General features: G+C 40.6%; 1 protein-coding gene across 10 annotated transcripts in view; it reads left to right on the forward strand.

The window, feature by feature from the left end:
- Brd8 (bromodomain containing 8) overlaps positions 1–16,593 on the forward strand; it is a 41,190-nt gene extending 24,597 nt beyond the window's left edge. For 3 of the 10 annotated variants that reach the window (XM_008834300.2, XM_029564120.1, XM_029564125.1), the window contains 16 exons: positions 695–759; positions 3,069–3,205; positions 3,701–3,919; positions 4,323–4,467; positions 6,089–6,298; positions 6,681–6,961; positions 7,284–7,736; positions 8,261–8,354; positions 8,555–8,601; positions 9,376–9,590; positions 10,235–10,327; positions 10,489–10,557; positions 11,109–11,286; positions 13,312–13,416; positions 13,869–13,913; positions 16,182–16,547. In XM_008834300.2, the coding sequence (XP_008832522.1) occupies positions 695–759; positions 3,069–3,205; positions 3,701–3,919; positions 4,323–4,467; positions 6,089–6,298; positions 6,681–6,961; positions 7,284–7,736; positions 8,261–8,354; positions 8,555–8,601; positions 9,376–9,590; positions 10,235–10,327; positions 10,489–10,557; positions 11,109–11,286; positions 13,312–13,416; positions 13,869–13,913; positions 16,182–16,241 (2,416 nt within the window). In that variant the 3' untranslated portion in view covers positions 16,242–16,547. Of the gene's footprint in view, positions 1–694; positions 760–3,068; positions 3,206–3,700; positions 3,920–4,322; positions 4,468–6,088; positions 6,299–6,680; positions 6,962–7,283; positions 7,737–8,260; positions 8,355–8,554; positions 8,602–9,375; positions 9,591–10,234; positions 10,328–10,488; positions 10,558–11,108; positions 11,287–13,311; positions 13,417–13,868; positions 13,914–16,181 lie in introns of all 10 variants that reach the window. The other 7 variants (XM_008834302.3, XM_029564123.1, XM_017798476.2 and 4 more) reach the window with 5 other exon arrangements.
- The last annotated feature ends 256 nt before the right edge of the window (positions 16,594–16,849 follow it).

The following is a 16,849-nucleotide window of genomic DNA, read 5'->3' on the forward strand; positions in this document are numbered from 1 at the left end:
AGAAGACCCAGATTTGAATCCCAGCACCCACATGGCAGCTAACAGCTGTCCATAACTCCAGTTCCAGGGGATCCAACAGCCTCTTCTGTCCCCTGAGGGCATTGCATGACATGGGTGCACTTACCTACATGGAGACAATATGCACATACACATAAAATAAAAATAATAAATAAAATGTTTTAAAAAAATATATATATTTTTTTAAAGCTCTGTTTTTGGACCACGCATGGTGATACACTTGGGAGGCTGAGGCAGGCAGATCTCTGAGATCAAGGCCTAGTCTACATAGTAAGTTCTAGGCTGGCTGGGGCTATAGGGGGAACCTGTTAAAATAACTTTTGGGTTTGGAGAGGTGGTTCAGTAATTAGGAGTATGTTCTGCTTTTGCAGAGGACCTGAGTTCCACTCACCTGCTTTGGGCTTTGGCCTCTGTGGACATCTGCATTCATGTGCACATACCTACACAGAATCACACATGTACACATAAATTTTTTTTTTTTAATCTCTATTCTGCCTGGACAAAGAACTGAAAGCCTAGTACACCTCAATTCCCTATTTTGTGAATTAGAATTTGTGAATTAGAATTACTGTTCCAGAAAGTGCTGATTTCGTAAATAATTTCATGAGGGCAATATAGGTCAAACAATGGGGAATATATAGAGCTGGCTAGCATATAACTCATAATCCTTCTTTAGGAAAAAGAAATTAGAGGAAGAGGAGGCTGAAGTAAAGAGGAAGGCTACAGATGCTGCATACCAGGGTAAGCTGAACCTAGTACCTGTGTTTATATGGTACTGTGTGCTAATGACCATTGTCTAGTTTGTTAGGTGACTATGATAACCACTACACTATGGAAACAGTTGATTATTTTATATTATATGATCTACTAATTCAAATTACTTAAAAATTTTATATACCCCCCTCTCCCCCTCCCCACAAACATTAGCCTTTTTGTTTTTCTTCACTTAGGGCTGAACGTTAAGTTAAACAGCTAATTTCAGAGGCACTCAGGAGGCAAAGGCAGAAAGATCTTGAGTTCAAGGCTAGCCTAAGCTATATATTCAGGCCATCCAGAGCTCCATAGTGAGACCTAAGACCCTTGTAATTTCAAGAGGAAGTATTACATGTGCACTCCCATTAAAATTAGGCTCCAGGTAGCATGAAACAAACAGGTCTTGCTGGGTGTGGTGGCACACGCCTTTAATCCCAGCACTTGGGAGGCAGAGATAGGCTGGTATCTGTGAGATCAAGATCAGCCTGGTCTGTATAGTTCCAGGACAACTGTGGCTACAGGGAGACCCTGTCTCAAAAAGACAAAAACAGAAACAAAACAAACAGGTCTTTATTAAAAGGCATTCTACTGTACTGGTAGGCTTCTGAAATGATCAGAGACCTTTACTTATCAAGGTTTTTTTCCATCTTTTGCATTTACTATTCACTAATTTTTGTCATGTCCCATGGTTTCTCAGTTTTAGATTCTGGATCAAGCAAAATGTTTTAGTCTCCTGACTGACCTGCCAAAACTGTAGAGTTGTTAAAAACCCCACTTCTGTCTGAAGTTTCAATATTTTGGATCTCCAGAGCATACTGTCAGTATAGAGTGACAGGAGGAAGCATACAAATTTATTATTTGCGTCTGTATTATTATTTGCCTCACAAATTAGGGCATATGAATGAGAGATCTAGCCCAAAAGTGGAACATATGCCTAGGATGTATGAGGCTCTGGAACCACAAAAAAAAAAAAAAAAGAAAGAAAGAAAAAGAAAAATTCCTGTTACCTTGTACCAAAATAATTTTTTAATGTCCAAGAGGAAATTCTCTTTTTTGGGGGGTGGGGGGGCTTTTTGAGACAGTGTCTCTCTGTAGCCCCAGCTGACCTAGAATTCACTATGTAGACCAGACCAGAGATCTGCCTGCCTCTGCCTCCCAAGTGCTAAGATTAAAGGTATGGACCACCACACCTGACCCCCAAGAAGAAATTCTTAGAAAATAAGCTCTGCTCCTATTTCTAGATCTATAGTTTAACTTTTAGGACACAAAAACTTGATGGCAAAATACTGAATGTAATTAAGGTTTTGTGTGGTTTTTTTTTTTTTTTTTTTTTTTTTTTTTTTTTTTTTTTTTTTTTTTTTTTTTTTTGGTTAACTGGGCTAGTGGTCTGTCAATCTTGTTTATCCAGAGATCCACCTGCCTCTGCCTCCCGAGTGTTAGGATTAAAGGTGTGTGCCACCACGCCTGGCAATTAAGGGTTTTTTAAAAAATTACATTTATTGTTTGTATGTTTATTTGTGAGTGGAGGACACAAGGGCAACAGCAGGAGAAAAACTTGGCAATAGCCCTTTTTCAGGCCAGGCATGGTGACACACCTTTAATCCCAGTACAAGCAGGTAGATCTCTGTGAGATCCAAGGCCTGTCCAGGAGACCCTGTCTCAAAAAAGACAAAAAACAAAACAAAACAAAAAAACCTTTGAATGCCAGGCATGGTGGCGCATGCCTCTAATCCTAGCACTCAGGAGGCAGAGGCAAGTGGATCTCTGTGAGTTCAAGTCCAGCCTGGTCTATATAGTGAGTTCCAGGCCAACTGGGGCTACAGGGAGAATCCTGTCTCAAAAAGGTTAAAAAAACAAAAAACAAAAGACCTTTGGAATAATTAATTTGCTTAGTGTGAGAACTACTCTTAGGAAAAATTGGGCTGAAAAGTTACCAACCTCCAAAAGCATTAAAACTTTATAATCCAGGGCTGGAGAGATGGCTCAGCGGTTAAGAGCACTGATTGCTCTTGCAGAGGACCTGGGTTCAATTCCCAGCACCCATGTGGCGGCTATGAACCATCCTTAACTCCAGTTCCAGGGGAATCCGAAACCCTCTTCTGACCTCCGCAGAATTGCACAACACGGGTGCACTCACATACATGCAGACAATACACTCATACACATAAAAATAATAAAATATTAAAAAACAAAACAAAACTTCATAATCCAAACTTCAAATGCCACTTTACAGTATAATAGTGACTGCTTTCATTTATCTAATTCTGAAGATTTTATCTTATTCTCTTACGTTGTAGCTCGGCAAGCAGTAAAAACACCTCCTCGGAGGTTACCAACTGTGATGGTCCGCTCTCCTATAGATTCTGCCTCTCCAGGAGGTGATTATCCACTTGGGGACTTGGCTCCAGCCACTATGGAGGAGGCTACCTCTGGGGTAAGTATATTTCCATCCTTTGAAATTGATCTGCAAAGGGGCAATAAGCCAGCAGAGAGCTGAATGATGAGGAAACCACTTTTTGCCTAGAACAACTTCTTTTGGTCTGAATGCTTCAGACTTAATTTACTATGTCTTGTTCTCTAAGATAAGGATGGACCTAAAAAGCATTGAAGTTTTTGACCTTTTGAGAGATAGATAAAACACTATGTTCAGGGGTTGTTTGCTAAATATATTTAGTCTTATGAAAGTCCTGAAGTAAGAGACAGTTTCTTTATAAATATAGTAATAATAGTGGTTTGTGAAGAGCAGTTTGGATGGAATGGGTGGGTTGTGGGAGAGAAAAGTATGACTAGAAACAAGAAGTATAGAGGGTTTCTGGGTATTTCCATTCAGAACTAATGAAATAATAGTTAGACACACTAACCCATCCAGATTAGTAGGGAACCTTCCATAGTTTGAGAAGTCAGATAAAGGTTCTCTGTTGTCTCTTAGGTAACCCCTGGGACTTTGCCGAGTACCCCAGTCACCTCGTTTCCTGGGATTCCTGACACCCTTCCTCCAGGCTCTGCACCCTTAGAAGCCCCCATGACCCCAGTAACAGATGATTCACCCCAGAAAAAGATGCTTGGACAGAAAGCAACTCCACCCCCCTCCCCTCTGCTGTCAGAGCTCTTGAAGAAGGGCAGCCTCCTGCCTACTAGCCCCAGACTGGTATGGAGACTTCTGTGGGTGTTTGAGAGCTGTGGTGATTTTAGTACTTGGAAGGGAGTACCTGGGCCCTAAAATGTGACCTGGGGAAAAAAGTTCAATAAAGGAAGAGATATCCTAGTTAAACGTTATCTTTTTTTTTTTTTAAAAAAAAAAAAGCAATACGATGATTCTTGGATCCTGAGGTATCTGAACCACAATTATTGTGGTTTTCTTCCCCCCCCGCCCCAAGAACTCTTGTCACATTAGAACTCAACATTATAGTTTAGAGTTTCCTTTGTATCTTGAATTATTTTCTGTGGATATTTTTAGTTTCAAGCAGTTTGGTTGACCACTGGAGCATTTTTGGGAAGTGGTAGTAAAGGAGAACTTGAGTGTAGCCTTCACTTCTTTTCTTCCCTGGTAGGTCAATGAGAGTGAAATGTCTGTGGCTTCTGGCCATCTGAACAGCACAGGTGTCCTTCTGGAGGTAGGCGGGGTCCTTCCCATGGTACATGGTGGGGAGATACAGCAAACAACCAGTACTGTGGCAGCCTCCCCTGCTGCCTCAGGTAAGACACCATTCTTCCATTCTCTACTTCACAGATGTTGAACTTGGTTTTAGTGTTAAAGAAAATGTTAATCTTAGATTTAAGGTCCAATTATGTTTTTTAACTTAGTGTTACAGTCCATTTGCCTATTTAAACAACATAGTGCTTGAGAGTATTAATGAATTCTATCTTTAAAATATTGGTAACCCTAATTGATCATATTATAGATGATGATAAAAAGAATAATAAGTTAATAGCCAAGCTGTTTGTCTGTGTCTTGCCCCTTGGGGTTATAAAATAAGGGAAAACAATTTGGAACCAGATACCTGAGTTTGATTCTTAAGTTTGCCATGCTAACTATTGAGACTGTTTTCCTTCTTTTTGGTATTTTTGAGGCAGGGTCTCCTTGTAGCCCCAGCTGACCTGGAACTCGCTGTGTAGACCAGACTGGCATCAATCTTACAAAGATCCACTTGCCTCTCCCTCTTGAATGCTGGGACTAAAGGAGTGTGCCACCATGCCTGGCTGTGTTTTCCATTTTCTTAATGGTGGTGACTTTATTGGTGGCTTGCAAATTGTGGAAAGATGCTAGAGTCCCTTGAGATTATAAAATAGGGGAAAGTGGCCTAGCATCATGGTGGATACCTTTAATCCTAACACTTGGCAACACCTGGGAGGCAGAGGCAAGCAGATAGATTCCTGTGAATTTGAGGCCAGCCTGGCGAACATAGTGAGTTTTAGGTCAGCCAGGTTAACATAGTAAGACCCTGTCTCAAAAAACTAAACAATAAATAATAAGTAGGAAATAAAATTGGAGAAAGAGATTTGGAACCAGAGATCTGGCCTTGAATCTCAGGTCTACCACACTATTAGTTTTGTGTCCTTGGTTGGATAACTTAAGTATTGAGACTCAATTTTCTTTTTTTGTTGTTGTTGGTTTGAGACAGGGTCTCCCTGTAGCCCCAGCTGGCTTGAACTCACTCTGTAGACCAGGCTGGCCTTGAACTCACAGAGATCCACCTGCCTCTGCCTCCTGTATGCTGGGATTAAAGGAATTTCCTGTTTTATTAATGGTGATGCATATACTTCACAGGGTTGTGATAAGGATTGAATGATAAAACATGAAGCAAAAATAATAAATACCATATTAACATTAGCAATTGGTATTTGGATAATGTTGAACTTGTAGTTTACAGCATGCCTAACCCCAGCAGAAGTGTCAGATTTATCCAATTTTGTTCTTTTTTTTAAGGTGGGGTCTTGCTATGGAGTTCGGATTATATAGGAATTGCTATGTAGCTTGGGGTGGTCTTGAATTCTCAGATTTCCTTCCTCAGCCGCTTGAATGTCATACTAGTTTTATTTTGTTAGTGTTTGCTTAATTTTCCTCAGGAAAAATGACCACCTGTTTTTTTTATATATACATTGTATATCCTAGTGCTTTGGTTCATTCCTAACTTGAAGGAAGATCTCAGGTGAGGTTAGAGAAAGTAAGATATAGGTGGTGAGCTTATTCATAAACACAGGAGTTACTTTCATTCTTTGAAACTATAAAAAAAATTCTTGGTTGAATCTTAGAGTGGCTATTGCTTCTTGTTCATGTGCTTTCTTACCTCATATTGTGTACTTCTTTGTCTGGTAGGTGCTCCCACTCTTTCCCGGCTTTTAGAAGCTGGCCCTGCACAGTTCACCACTCCTCTTGCTTCCTTCACTACTGTTGCCAGTGAGCCTCCAGTTAAACTTGTGCCACCCCCTGTAGAGTCTGTGTCCCAGGCTACCATTGTCATGATGCCTGCGCTGCCAACACCATCCTCTGCTCCGGCTGTCTCCACTCCTGAAAGTGTAGCTCCAGGTGCGTCTTTGACCCACGCCCTGAGCAGCCACTAGAAGCAAGCTTTAGTTAGAGAAAGATGACTAAGGGCATTAGTTCCAATTCAGATCCTTCTGTTCTGTTCTCCATAGACAATCTTTATCCTTAGAAAAATAAGGATGTGAAAAGTGAATGGGTTTTGTGTATTGGGTGGGGAAGGTTAAATATAGAAATATAAGCAGGCTTGAGAATGTATTCTCACCTTACTTTGTAAGTAAAATGGGGGAGAAGAAAACATGGGCAGAAGTAAGTTTCTGATCCATTTATGGATGCTTGCATCCCTCTACAGCACTGGTGTGATCTCCACATGGTCACTTAATAATGAGTATAAATCTGAGTTGCTTTTTCTCTTCCTGTTAATCAGTGAGTCAGCCTGAGACCTGTGTTCCCTTGGAGGCTGTGGGGGATCCACATACTGTGACTGTTTCCATGGATAGCAGTGAAATCTCCATGATCATTAATTCTATCAAAGAAGAGTGTTTCCGATCAGGGGTAGCAGAGGCTTCTGGTGGATCAAAGGCTCCAAGCATAGATGGGAAGGAAGATTTAGATCTGGCTGAGAAGATGGATATTGCTGTGTCTTACACAGGTGAAGAGTTGGACTTTGAGACAGTTGGTGACATCATTGCCATCATTGAGGACAAGGTAGCTATTCAGCAAAACCCAAAATAAAAGTGTCCTGGGTACTATGTAGGCTACTCTCCTCTTCCTCTCTTTTATTTTCAGAGTAAGAATTTCTTAACTCAGCTTTTGCCCATTTGCATCTCTGTAGTCTGACATACTGATTACTGCCCTATCCGTCCCTTGTACTAGTTTGCACAGGGCAAGTGCCTATTCACTAGTTGCTTCCATTAGATGATAAAGATAGAGAAGCTGTAGATTTCAAGCCGTCTAACTCTATCCTAATAAAATTGAGGGTTTTGGGTTCTTTTCCTGTGATCTCAACAATTTGTATATTGTGGGACAGGTAGATGATCACCCTGAAGTGCTGGATGTGGCAGCTGTAGAAGCAGCATTGTCATTCTGTGAAGAAAATGATGATCCTCAGTCCCTACCTGGCCCTTGGGAACACCCTCTTCAGCCAGAGCGGGACAAATCGGTATCTCTTCCTGCATCAGAGATGACAGTCAAGCAAGAGAGGCTGGACTTTGAGGAAACAGAAAACAAAGGAATCCATGAACTGGTAGACATTAGGGAGTCAGGTGTTGAGATTAAGGTGGAACCTACAGAACAAGAGCCAGGCATTTCAGGACCTGAAATGGTAGCTGGGGTTGGTCCAGCCACAAGTATTGAGCCACCAGAACTCAGGAGTCAAGACTTAGACGAAGAACCCGGAAGTACTGCAACTGGAGAAATAACTGAAATAGATGGTTCCAGTGGGAAAGGCGATGAGATACCACTTACAACTGTGAAGACAGAGGTATTTAATAAGAGAGGGTGGAGAAGGAAAGAGGAAGGTTATTTATGACTTAAGAAGTGACAGCTTAGGCTCTTGCAGTCCTTTCTCTTTTTTTTTTCCTTTCTTCCTCCCTCCTTCTTTCCCTCCCTCCCTCCTTCCTTCCTTTCTCTTTCTCCTCCTTCATTCCTTCCTTCCTTTCAACAGGATCTGTGTGTAGTCCCAGCTGGCCTGGAATAGTGAGTTCTAGCATAGGCCATGTTAGTTTCTTTCTCACAAAGATCCACTTGTGTCTTCTTCCCAAGTGCTGGTATTAAAGGCATGCACCACTATGCTCTTGTAGTCTTGAGTCCTGGCATATTTCATATATCAAAGCCACAGGCTGTGATCAGTCCTATACTTAGTCTGTTCCTGTTAACGGTGATCAGTAGAATCATATTACATGAGTAGGACTTAGGATTTCTTATATAGTCTCTTTATCATTGGAGAATAAAATTTTGCATGCTCTAACAATTTATTAGTAATTAGGATTCTTTTTTGGTCTTCAGGCATCCCCTGAAAGCATGTTGTCTCCATCACATGGCTCAAATCCTATTGAAGATCCTTTAGCAGCAGAGACTCAACACAAGTTTGAAATGTCAGGTAAATAAAGGATAGGAAATTTGTGCTGGAACTAGCTTGAAATCATTTCCTTTGGCTTCTCAGGGATTGCGGGTTGTGGGCAAGTAGAGGAGGTAGGACAGGTCAGCATGGAAAGGAGAATTGCAGGGGATGATGATGGTCCATACGAACGGGAAGACTAAGGTGGAAAAATCTTCAGGTAGTCTTTCTCTCCTCTGCAGACTCATTGAAAGAAGAATCAGGGACTATTTTTGGAAGCCAGATAAAGGTATTTCAGACTTTTCTTTATTCTTCTTACCATGTGATTAGATTTTCCTACAGTGCTACCGTTTTAATAAATTTTAGTAAATACACACCTTTTTTGACTGGTAAAGGGTTGCATGAGGAAAAACTATAGTGGACAATCTGTTCTAGTGAGAGTACTATAGCAACATGTGCTCTCCCATGAGAATTTGTAAAGATCACATAGTCCTCTCTTTGTATATAATACATGAAGCAGTTTTGATACCCCTAGAGTGATTTGGAGTGAATAGAGGTGCCAGAAAGAACATATAGGGAATTAGATAACTAATTAGACTATCCAAAGAGAATTATCTGGTTTTATTTTTGGAATTACTAAAGTGGTAGTAACAGATTTAAAATAATGTGATGTGAGCTTGCTCCATCAGATAAGACATGAAATAAAACTATTTTTGATAACTTTGTACCCAGGGTCAGAGTTCCTCTCAAGAGCAAGGGGAAAGAAGGAACGCCTCTTAGCTTAGTCTTAAGTAAGTAGCTTTTTTTTTTTTTTTCCTTCCTTTTAATAAAATTCTGGACTTTTTTTCTTTGTCCAGGTTCTAAATTACTTTAACCTACTTAGTCAGTGTATTAAGTAGAGGGTAGTATGAGTGATAGAGGGCTCAGCCAAAAAAAAAAACCAACCAAAAAACAAACAGTGTTAGGCCATTTCTAGAGCTGATGTAACCAAAAAAACATATTTAGTAATGTTTTACTGAATAGCTTTGCTTGCATTTGTTGACTGTTCCATACTATGTCTAAGGATGCCCCAGGTGAGGAGGAGGAGGAAGATGGAGTCAGTGAAGTGGCCAGCCTAGAGGAACCTAAGGAAGAAGATCAAGGAGAAGGCTATTTGTCAGAAATGGACAATGAACCCCCTGTGAGCGAAAGTGATGATGGCTTTAGTATACACAATGCTACACTGCAATCACACACACTGGCAGACTCCATCCCAAGCAGCCCTGCTTCTTCACAGTTGTGAGTATATGTGATTCCTTCTTTTTTTTTTTTTTCTTTTTTTATGTAGGGTCTCATGTACCCCAGGCTGGCCTTAAACTCAGACTGTGTTACTGAGGATGACCTTGAACTCCTGATCCTCTTGCCTCCACCTCCCTAGTGCTGGAATTACAGACATGCACGACCATTTTTGGCTCTGAAATTCCTTCTTTGGGGCAAAGACAGTGAAAGTGAAAAGTTAGAAAGAATGTATGTGTGCTTGTGTATGTTTCTGGGCATTGCATTCTATCACTGAACCACAGTCCTAGCCAAAGGATCTTTTAATTTTTTAAAATTTATTTTATGTGTATCCGTGTATTGCTTGCATGTAGGTAAGTGTACCTGTATTGTGCAATGCCTGTGGAGGACAGAAGAGACTGTCGGATCCCCTGGAACTGGAGTTATAGACAGTTGTTAGCTGCCATGTGGGTGCTGGGATTTGAACCTGGGTCTTCTGCAAGAACAGTTAGTGTTCTTAACCACTGAGCCATCTCTCCAGCCCCAGGATCTTTTAATTTTACTTGTCACTTGCCCTTTCTTGGCTTGGCACAAATAGTTGACCAGAAATGATTAGGATTTTTTTTTTTTTTCTTATGCTTAGTAGCACTCCTGTATCTCTATTCCAGCTCTGTCTGCAGTGAAGATCAAGAAGCAATTCAGGCTCAGAAAATATGGAAGAAAGCCATCATGCTTGTATGGAGGGCTGCAGCAAATCATAGGTGAACAGGCATTACCATCTCCTCATTATTGGCTTAGAAGATTTAGTAACCTGTAGGATTGCTTGTGTTGGTTTTGGTTCTTAGTACCTTCTGCTACATGAGTAAATCCTCTCCCTTTGCTTCTGGTGAATAAGTCAGTAATTACATATGCTTTTTGACAGGTATGCCAATGTGTTCTTGCAACCTGTTACAGATGACATAGCACCTGGCTACCATAGCATTGTACAGAGGTAAGTCATGATCCAGCTAACATGCTGACTTGTTTGAATTCAAAGTTATCCAGACTTAAGTGAATTTTTGCTTTAGATAGTAAATTAAAAGCAAGCATTTTTGATGTAACTATGTGTTAGGCTGATGATTCCAGTATCTATATTACCACATGGTCTAAAAGAATTAATACCTTTCATTACTTTTTTTTTTTTTTTTTTTTTTTTTTTTTTTTGTTTTTTTGAGACAGGGTCTCTATGTAGCCCAAGCTGGCCTGGAACTCACTGTGTAGACCAGGCTGGCCTTGAACTCACAGAGATCCTCCTGCCTCTGCCTCCTGAGTGCTGGGTTTAAAGACGTGCGCCACCACACCTGGCTCATTACCTTTTTTGATGTCTGTTATCAGATTGGCTTTTGGAGGAGTTGAATGCATGCTTTGGGATTGATGAGTTGGCATTTTTGTCCTGATAGCTGAGGGTGTATATGAGCAGGACTGTGTGGTGATAGTGTATTCAGAGATCCAGGTGAGTTTTCTTCCTGCTTCCACTGCCATTTATCTCTATTCTTTTTTTAGGCCTATGGATTTGTCAACTATTAAGAAAAACATTGAAAATGGATTGATACGCAGCACAGCCGAATTTCAGCGTGATATTATGCTGATGTTTCAGAATGCTGTAATGTATAATAGCTCAGACCATGATGTCTATCACATGGCAGTAGAAATGCAGCGAGATGTCTTGGAACAGATCCAGGTATTTTGAGGCTCTCTTATGCTTCCATAGGGATATGAAGTAAAGGGCAGAATTCATATTGATAACAGGAAGGGATGTCATGACTTTTAACATGTAATAGGCATTCTAAACACAGGTATATAATATTTTGTTCTCACTGAAGTGATGTAGATTTTCTGTTTGGTGAAAGGTGATAGAAGATTCTTTCTTGGGCAAATGGATTCAGTTGATGGCTTTTGTTTTGCTTTTGTTTTTCAATGCTGGGGGTCTAAACCAGTGCCTCACATAGGCTGCACAGATATTCTATGACTGAGCTATGTCATATTCCTACCTTGAAGTTTTTTTCAGTTTTATTGTTTGTTTATGAAGGTGGAATTGCAAAATTATTGCTTCATGTACGCAAGGCAGTTACTTAGCCACTGAGTTATATCCCCAGCCCTTTGAAGTTGTACAGTGTGGATGTGTTTGTGTAGGTATGTGCATCTGTGCCTGTGAGTATGTGTGCGGTTATATGCATGTGAAGGCCAGAGATGGTATCAGGTATCTTCCTCATTCACTCTCCACCTTAGTTTTGTCAGACAAGGTCTCTCACTGAACTTGGAGCTCATCAGTTATCTAGGCTGAACTCCAGGGATCTTCCTGTCTCTGTTCCCTCAGCACTGGAGTTGCATTGCAGACACATGCTACCATGCCCAGCTTTTATCTGGGTGCTAGGGCTCTAAATTCAGGATCCCATGCTTGCAGGACAGTCACCCCCCCCTCTTTTTTTTTTTTTTTCCGGTCTTTTTGAGACAGGGTCTCCCTATAGTCCCAGCTGGCCTGGAACTCACTATGTAGAGCAGGCTGGCCATGAACTCAGAAATCCACCTGCCTCTGCCTCCCAAGTGCTAGGTTTATAGGCATATACCACTACACCTGGCTCCATCCCCCCTTTTTTTAAATTAAGCTTTTAAATTACATTATTGGTGTGAGGTAATATGTCAGAAGACAACATATGGGAGTCAGTTCTCTCCTTCCATTATGTGACTCCTGGGGATCTAATTCAGGTTGTCAGGCTTGGTGTTAAGTGCCTTTATACACTGAACCATCTTACTGCCCCTATTTTATTTTCTTGAGACCAGATTTCATATATCGCAGGGTCCTATCAGACTTGATATGTAGCTGAAGATAGCCTTGAACTCCTGATCCTCCTGCCTCTTGAATACTAGGATTATAGATGTGCACTACCACATCCAAACTACATCCCTAGCCCCCTTTGATGTTTTTCAGTCAATTTTTAAATAGTTAATGTGCATTTTTAAAATACTTTTATGTGTATGAGTGTATTATCTGCATGTATGTAAGTACAATGCCTGCGGTAGTCAGAAGAGAGTGTCAGATCCCCGGGAACTGGAGTTAGTGAGGGTTGTCAATATTGGGAATTGAACTCAGGTCCTCTGCAAGAGCAGCCAGTGCTCTTAATGACTGAGCAATCTCTTCAGCCTCTAATATGCGTTTTTTACTTACATAAAATATTTGGCACATATACTCAACCAAAATAGTTTCTAATCCCTTTTTAGCACAGTTTACCTCTATCTTATAATTGTATTACCATATACCCTTTGTGATGTTGACATTGATGGAATTTTGTATCTGCTGAGTCTGCCATCTTGAATTGCTGAATGCTCTTTGATTTATTTTTACTTAAGAGCTAATTTGGTATTTTCAAATTCTTTGGGATGCCTGTTACAACTAGTATCAAACTTTATAGTGAGACAAAAAAAGTACTTGAGTAGCTGGGCGTGGTGGAGCACGCCTTAATCCCAGCACTTGGGAGGCAGAGGCAGGTGGATCTCTGAGTTCAAGGCCAGCCTGGTCTACATAGTGAGTTTCAGGACAGCTGGGACTACAGGGAGACCCTGTCTCAAAAAGACCAAAAAATAAAAATAAAAAAATACTTGAGTAGAAGGGCACTATATAAAATTCTAGTTACAAAATCCCAAGTATGTTAATTCTTTCCTACTAGATCAGATCTTTATGGCCAACCTTGTTTCTGCTCCTTTTCAGCAATTCTTGGCCACACAGCTGATTATGCAAACATCTGAATCTGGGATCAGTGCTAAAAGTCTTCGAGGCAGAGATTCTACTCGAAAACAAGATGCTTCAGAGAAGGTGAGGACCCCCCCTGACCCTCTCACTCCACAAAAAAAATCTGTTTGATAGCATTCCAGTGCTAGAAGTCTAAAGCATCTAAAGAACTTTGTTATTCCTTGATACCTCCAAACTTCTGCATTCCAGTAGTATACACATAGGACATAGGTGTTAGAATGATAGTAGTTTATTCCCATCCAACTATTAAAGAAATATATGTCTGAGATGCCTAGTTACATGGGAGAAATTTTAAGCTGAATGAATTTCTAGGTAGCTCATAGCAATTGGTGATCATCAGTTTCTGTTCTAGAGTCATAATGGTTAGATTGCTTTTGGATCTCTTTCCTCTTGTTCCTGAGTTTTAAAATTTTGTCTTTGTGTGTATGGTGCTTTTGTCTCTGTCCTAAGGTTTGGGGTGCTTGTGGCTGAGAGTTTCTGTGGAACCTGATCTGTGTTTGTTTGTCCTCTAACAGGACAGTGTCCCCATGGGCTCTCCTGCCTTCCTTCTCTCTCTCTTTGTAAGTATTGAATGGCTGCAAGGGGTGATGTTGCCAGATTCTCAGCTCCTGCTGGGGATGGGTGGCAGAGGGAAATCCAACATGCAGACTGTGGCAATATCTTGAAATTCTTTTCATTCATTGAATAAGAAATTCTTTTCCTCTGCATTCTTGTCTTTTTGCATGTGTGTGTGTGGGAACTGGGGACTATTTATGAGATCACTGGCCTGAAGTATGGGATATTCTTGGGGTAAAAGGTCTAGGATGCACCTGCTCTTCATTTCTTGATTCCATATTTTACTAATTCTTTACTTAGAATGCAAGGTTACTCAGCAGCAGCTGCTACCTGGATTTTTAACAACATTCTCATGCTGGCAGATATTTAACAGTTTTTTCATTTTCTCTTAAGTAAATTGTAAGAGTAGCTGGGCATGGTGGTGCATGCCTTTAATATCAGCAGAGGCAGGTGGATCTCTGTGAGATTGAGGCCAACTCAGTATACATTGAGAGTTCCAGGACAGCTGGGGATACAGGGAGACCTTGCCTCAAAAAGACAAAAAAAAAAGGGGCAGGTGAAATGACTCTGGGTAAATGTACTCGCTATACGAGTACATAAAGGTAGGAGGAGAGGATCAACTCCACAAAATTGTCCTCTGACCTGACATGCACACTGTGGCATGCCCCTATACATGTATCACATACAATAATAGTAATTCTAAAAAAAAATTTTTTTAATTTAGAGATATAAGTAACAGTGACCACTGCCTACAATAATGGCTGGTGGAATTATAAGAAAACATAATAGACATAGCCTAAAGGCTTTTATTCTTTTGCTCCATAAATCAAATGATTCTGTTGTTCATGATGGAACAATAAACTAATAGAAAGGACATTATGCTAAAAACAACAACTCCTCTATGGTTCTAACATCATTAGATAATCTTTGGGGGCCTTATTTTTCTCACCTATGTGATAAAACTAATGAATTGGGAAGCTGAGGTAAGAAGATTACTCACAAGATCAATGCCTGTTTGGGCTACAGAGTGAGATGCTGTCTCAAAAAAAAAGGGAGAGAAAAGACAATAAAGGAAAGAATAATAAGATTGAGAGGGGCTGGAGAGATGGCTTGGCAGTTAAGAGCATTGGCTGCTCTTGCAAAGAACCCAGGTTCAGTTCCCATCACCTGCATGGCTACTAACATCCATCCTTCACTTCAGTTTTACGGAGTTAAGGACGGTGTTCCAAACACCCTCTTCTAGCCTCTTTGGGCATTGTACAGACAGGTACACTTACATACATGGAGGCAAAACACTCATACACATAAAATAAAATAAATTTTTAAAAATAAGATTGAAATACCTGTCTAGCCTACCTCACAGGGATGTTGTGAGGCTAAAATAGGTTATGAACTAACTTGAAAAAAATAAAGTGTTACACAAATGCAAGATGTTATTTTTATTCTTACTGTTGGCTATTGGCAACTTAGTTTCCTAGATTCTAAAAAAAATTTTCAGTCCTTGCATATTAGAAATGCAAAAAATAATCAAAAGTGATCACAAAAGTGATCAGTAGTTCATCTTGCCTATAAACCTCTGTCTGTACCACAAACAGAACACTATGGTCTTCATTCTTTATTATTGGCCTGCAACAGTGACCCTGGATCCTCAAGTGAGTGGCTGACTATTGCAAGGCTGGTTAATAGGATCTTTTACCTATTGAAGACAGCAAAGTATTGCACAAGAGGAAGGAGCTGGGCCACAGGGAGAGAACAGCAAATGAAAAGAAGCCTGATTGTCCTGATCTCATGGAAAACAACTGTCAGGAGGTGCTAGGGAACTAGTGCCAGGGTCAGGCTGCAGGAAAGGCCTTTCTTATAGGGACCAACAGCTGGACAGGTATGTTAGCCAAGAACCTCACTGCCCTTTCTGCCTCTTCCCACCTTTATTTGTTCTTTCTCTTCCTGTGTACATGATTTGGGCCTGGGTGGGATGACTAGTCAGTTTTGTGGGACCCCAGGTAAATTCCAAGAACCTCTGTGGTAGGCATGAGGAAAATACTCTGTCTTACATTTCCACTCACAAAATTCCAGATGTTCTTTTAGCTACTTCGTGGGAAAACAGAAACACCACTCCCTCACCCGTACCCCATACACACATACCATCATTTTGGTATTTTCTCCAGATTCCCCCTTCCCCTGAGAAACCAAATCCCCAGGATTCCTGTTGCACTTTGTCTCTTACCTCCTAACCAACTCACTCATATTCCCTTCCTTTCTCTGCCGTTGTCTAGGATGGGGGAACCAGAGGACGCCGCTGTGCCATTGAAGCAGATATGAAGATGAAGAAGTGAAATGAAGCTTCAGAGTACCCTCTTTGAGCTGAACCTGAAATAGAAGTAAACAAGATAGAGCTTGGGCTTGTGGGCTCAGTTCCACACTTGATCTTAGCCACAAGGCTGAGAAGCAATGTGGGCCCAGAAGAGGGAGTTACAAAAGAGACCTGGGCCAAATGTTATGAGCTGAGAAAATCTCTTTTCAGAGAGTTGGAGTAGCACAACTGCCTGTTTTAGGGCAAAAATCATGGGTTGTGTTAATGCCCTCATGTGTAGCTAGCAGATTGTAGCCAATTTGTACTGTCATGTGAAGTGTACAGACTTAAAAAAAATAAACCTGTGAAATTGTGTATGCAGTAAACAAAAAGAAAACTTTGGCCTTTGGTGTACTCTTTGTGTTTGAAATTTGTGGTTTCTTCTACATGCTCTCCAATTGTGAGAATGATGGTAGAGCTGAGAAGTAGTCTTATAAGCTGCCTCCTGCAACTGAGGAGGTGAGTAACCATGATTAAATTTACAATTAATGTTTCTAAAGTATTGGATTATGCAGTAAAGACCATTTTATTATTGAACTTTTTTTGACATTTTGGGGGATCTAGTTCATAGAATTGCTTAAAGATTAGAAT

Source organism: Nannospalax galili, unplaced genomic scaffold, assembly GCF_000622305.1.
Source record: "Nannospalax galili isolate Female #2095 unplaced genomic scaffold, S.galili_v1.0 scaffold856, whole genome shotgun sequence".
Lineage (NCBI taxonomy): Eukaryota > Metazoa > Chordata > Mammalia > Rodentia > Spalacidae > Nannospalax > Nannospalax galili.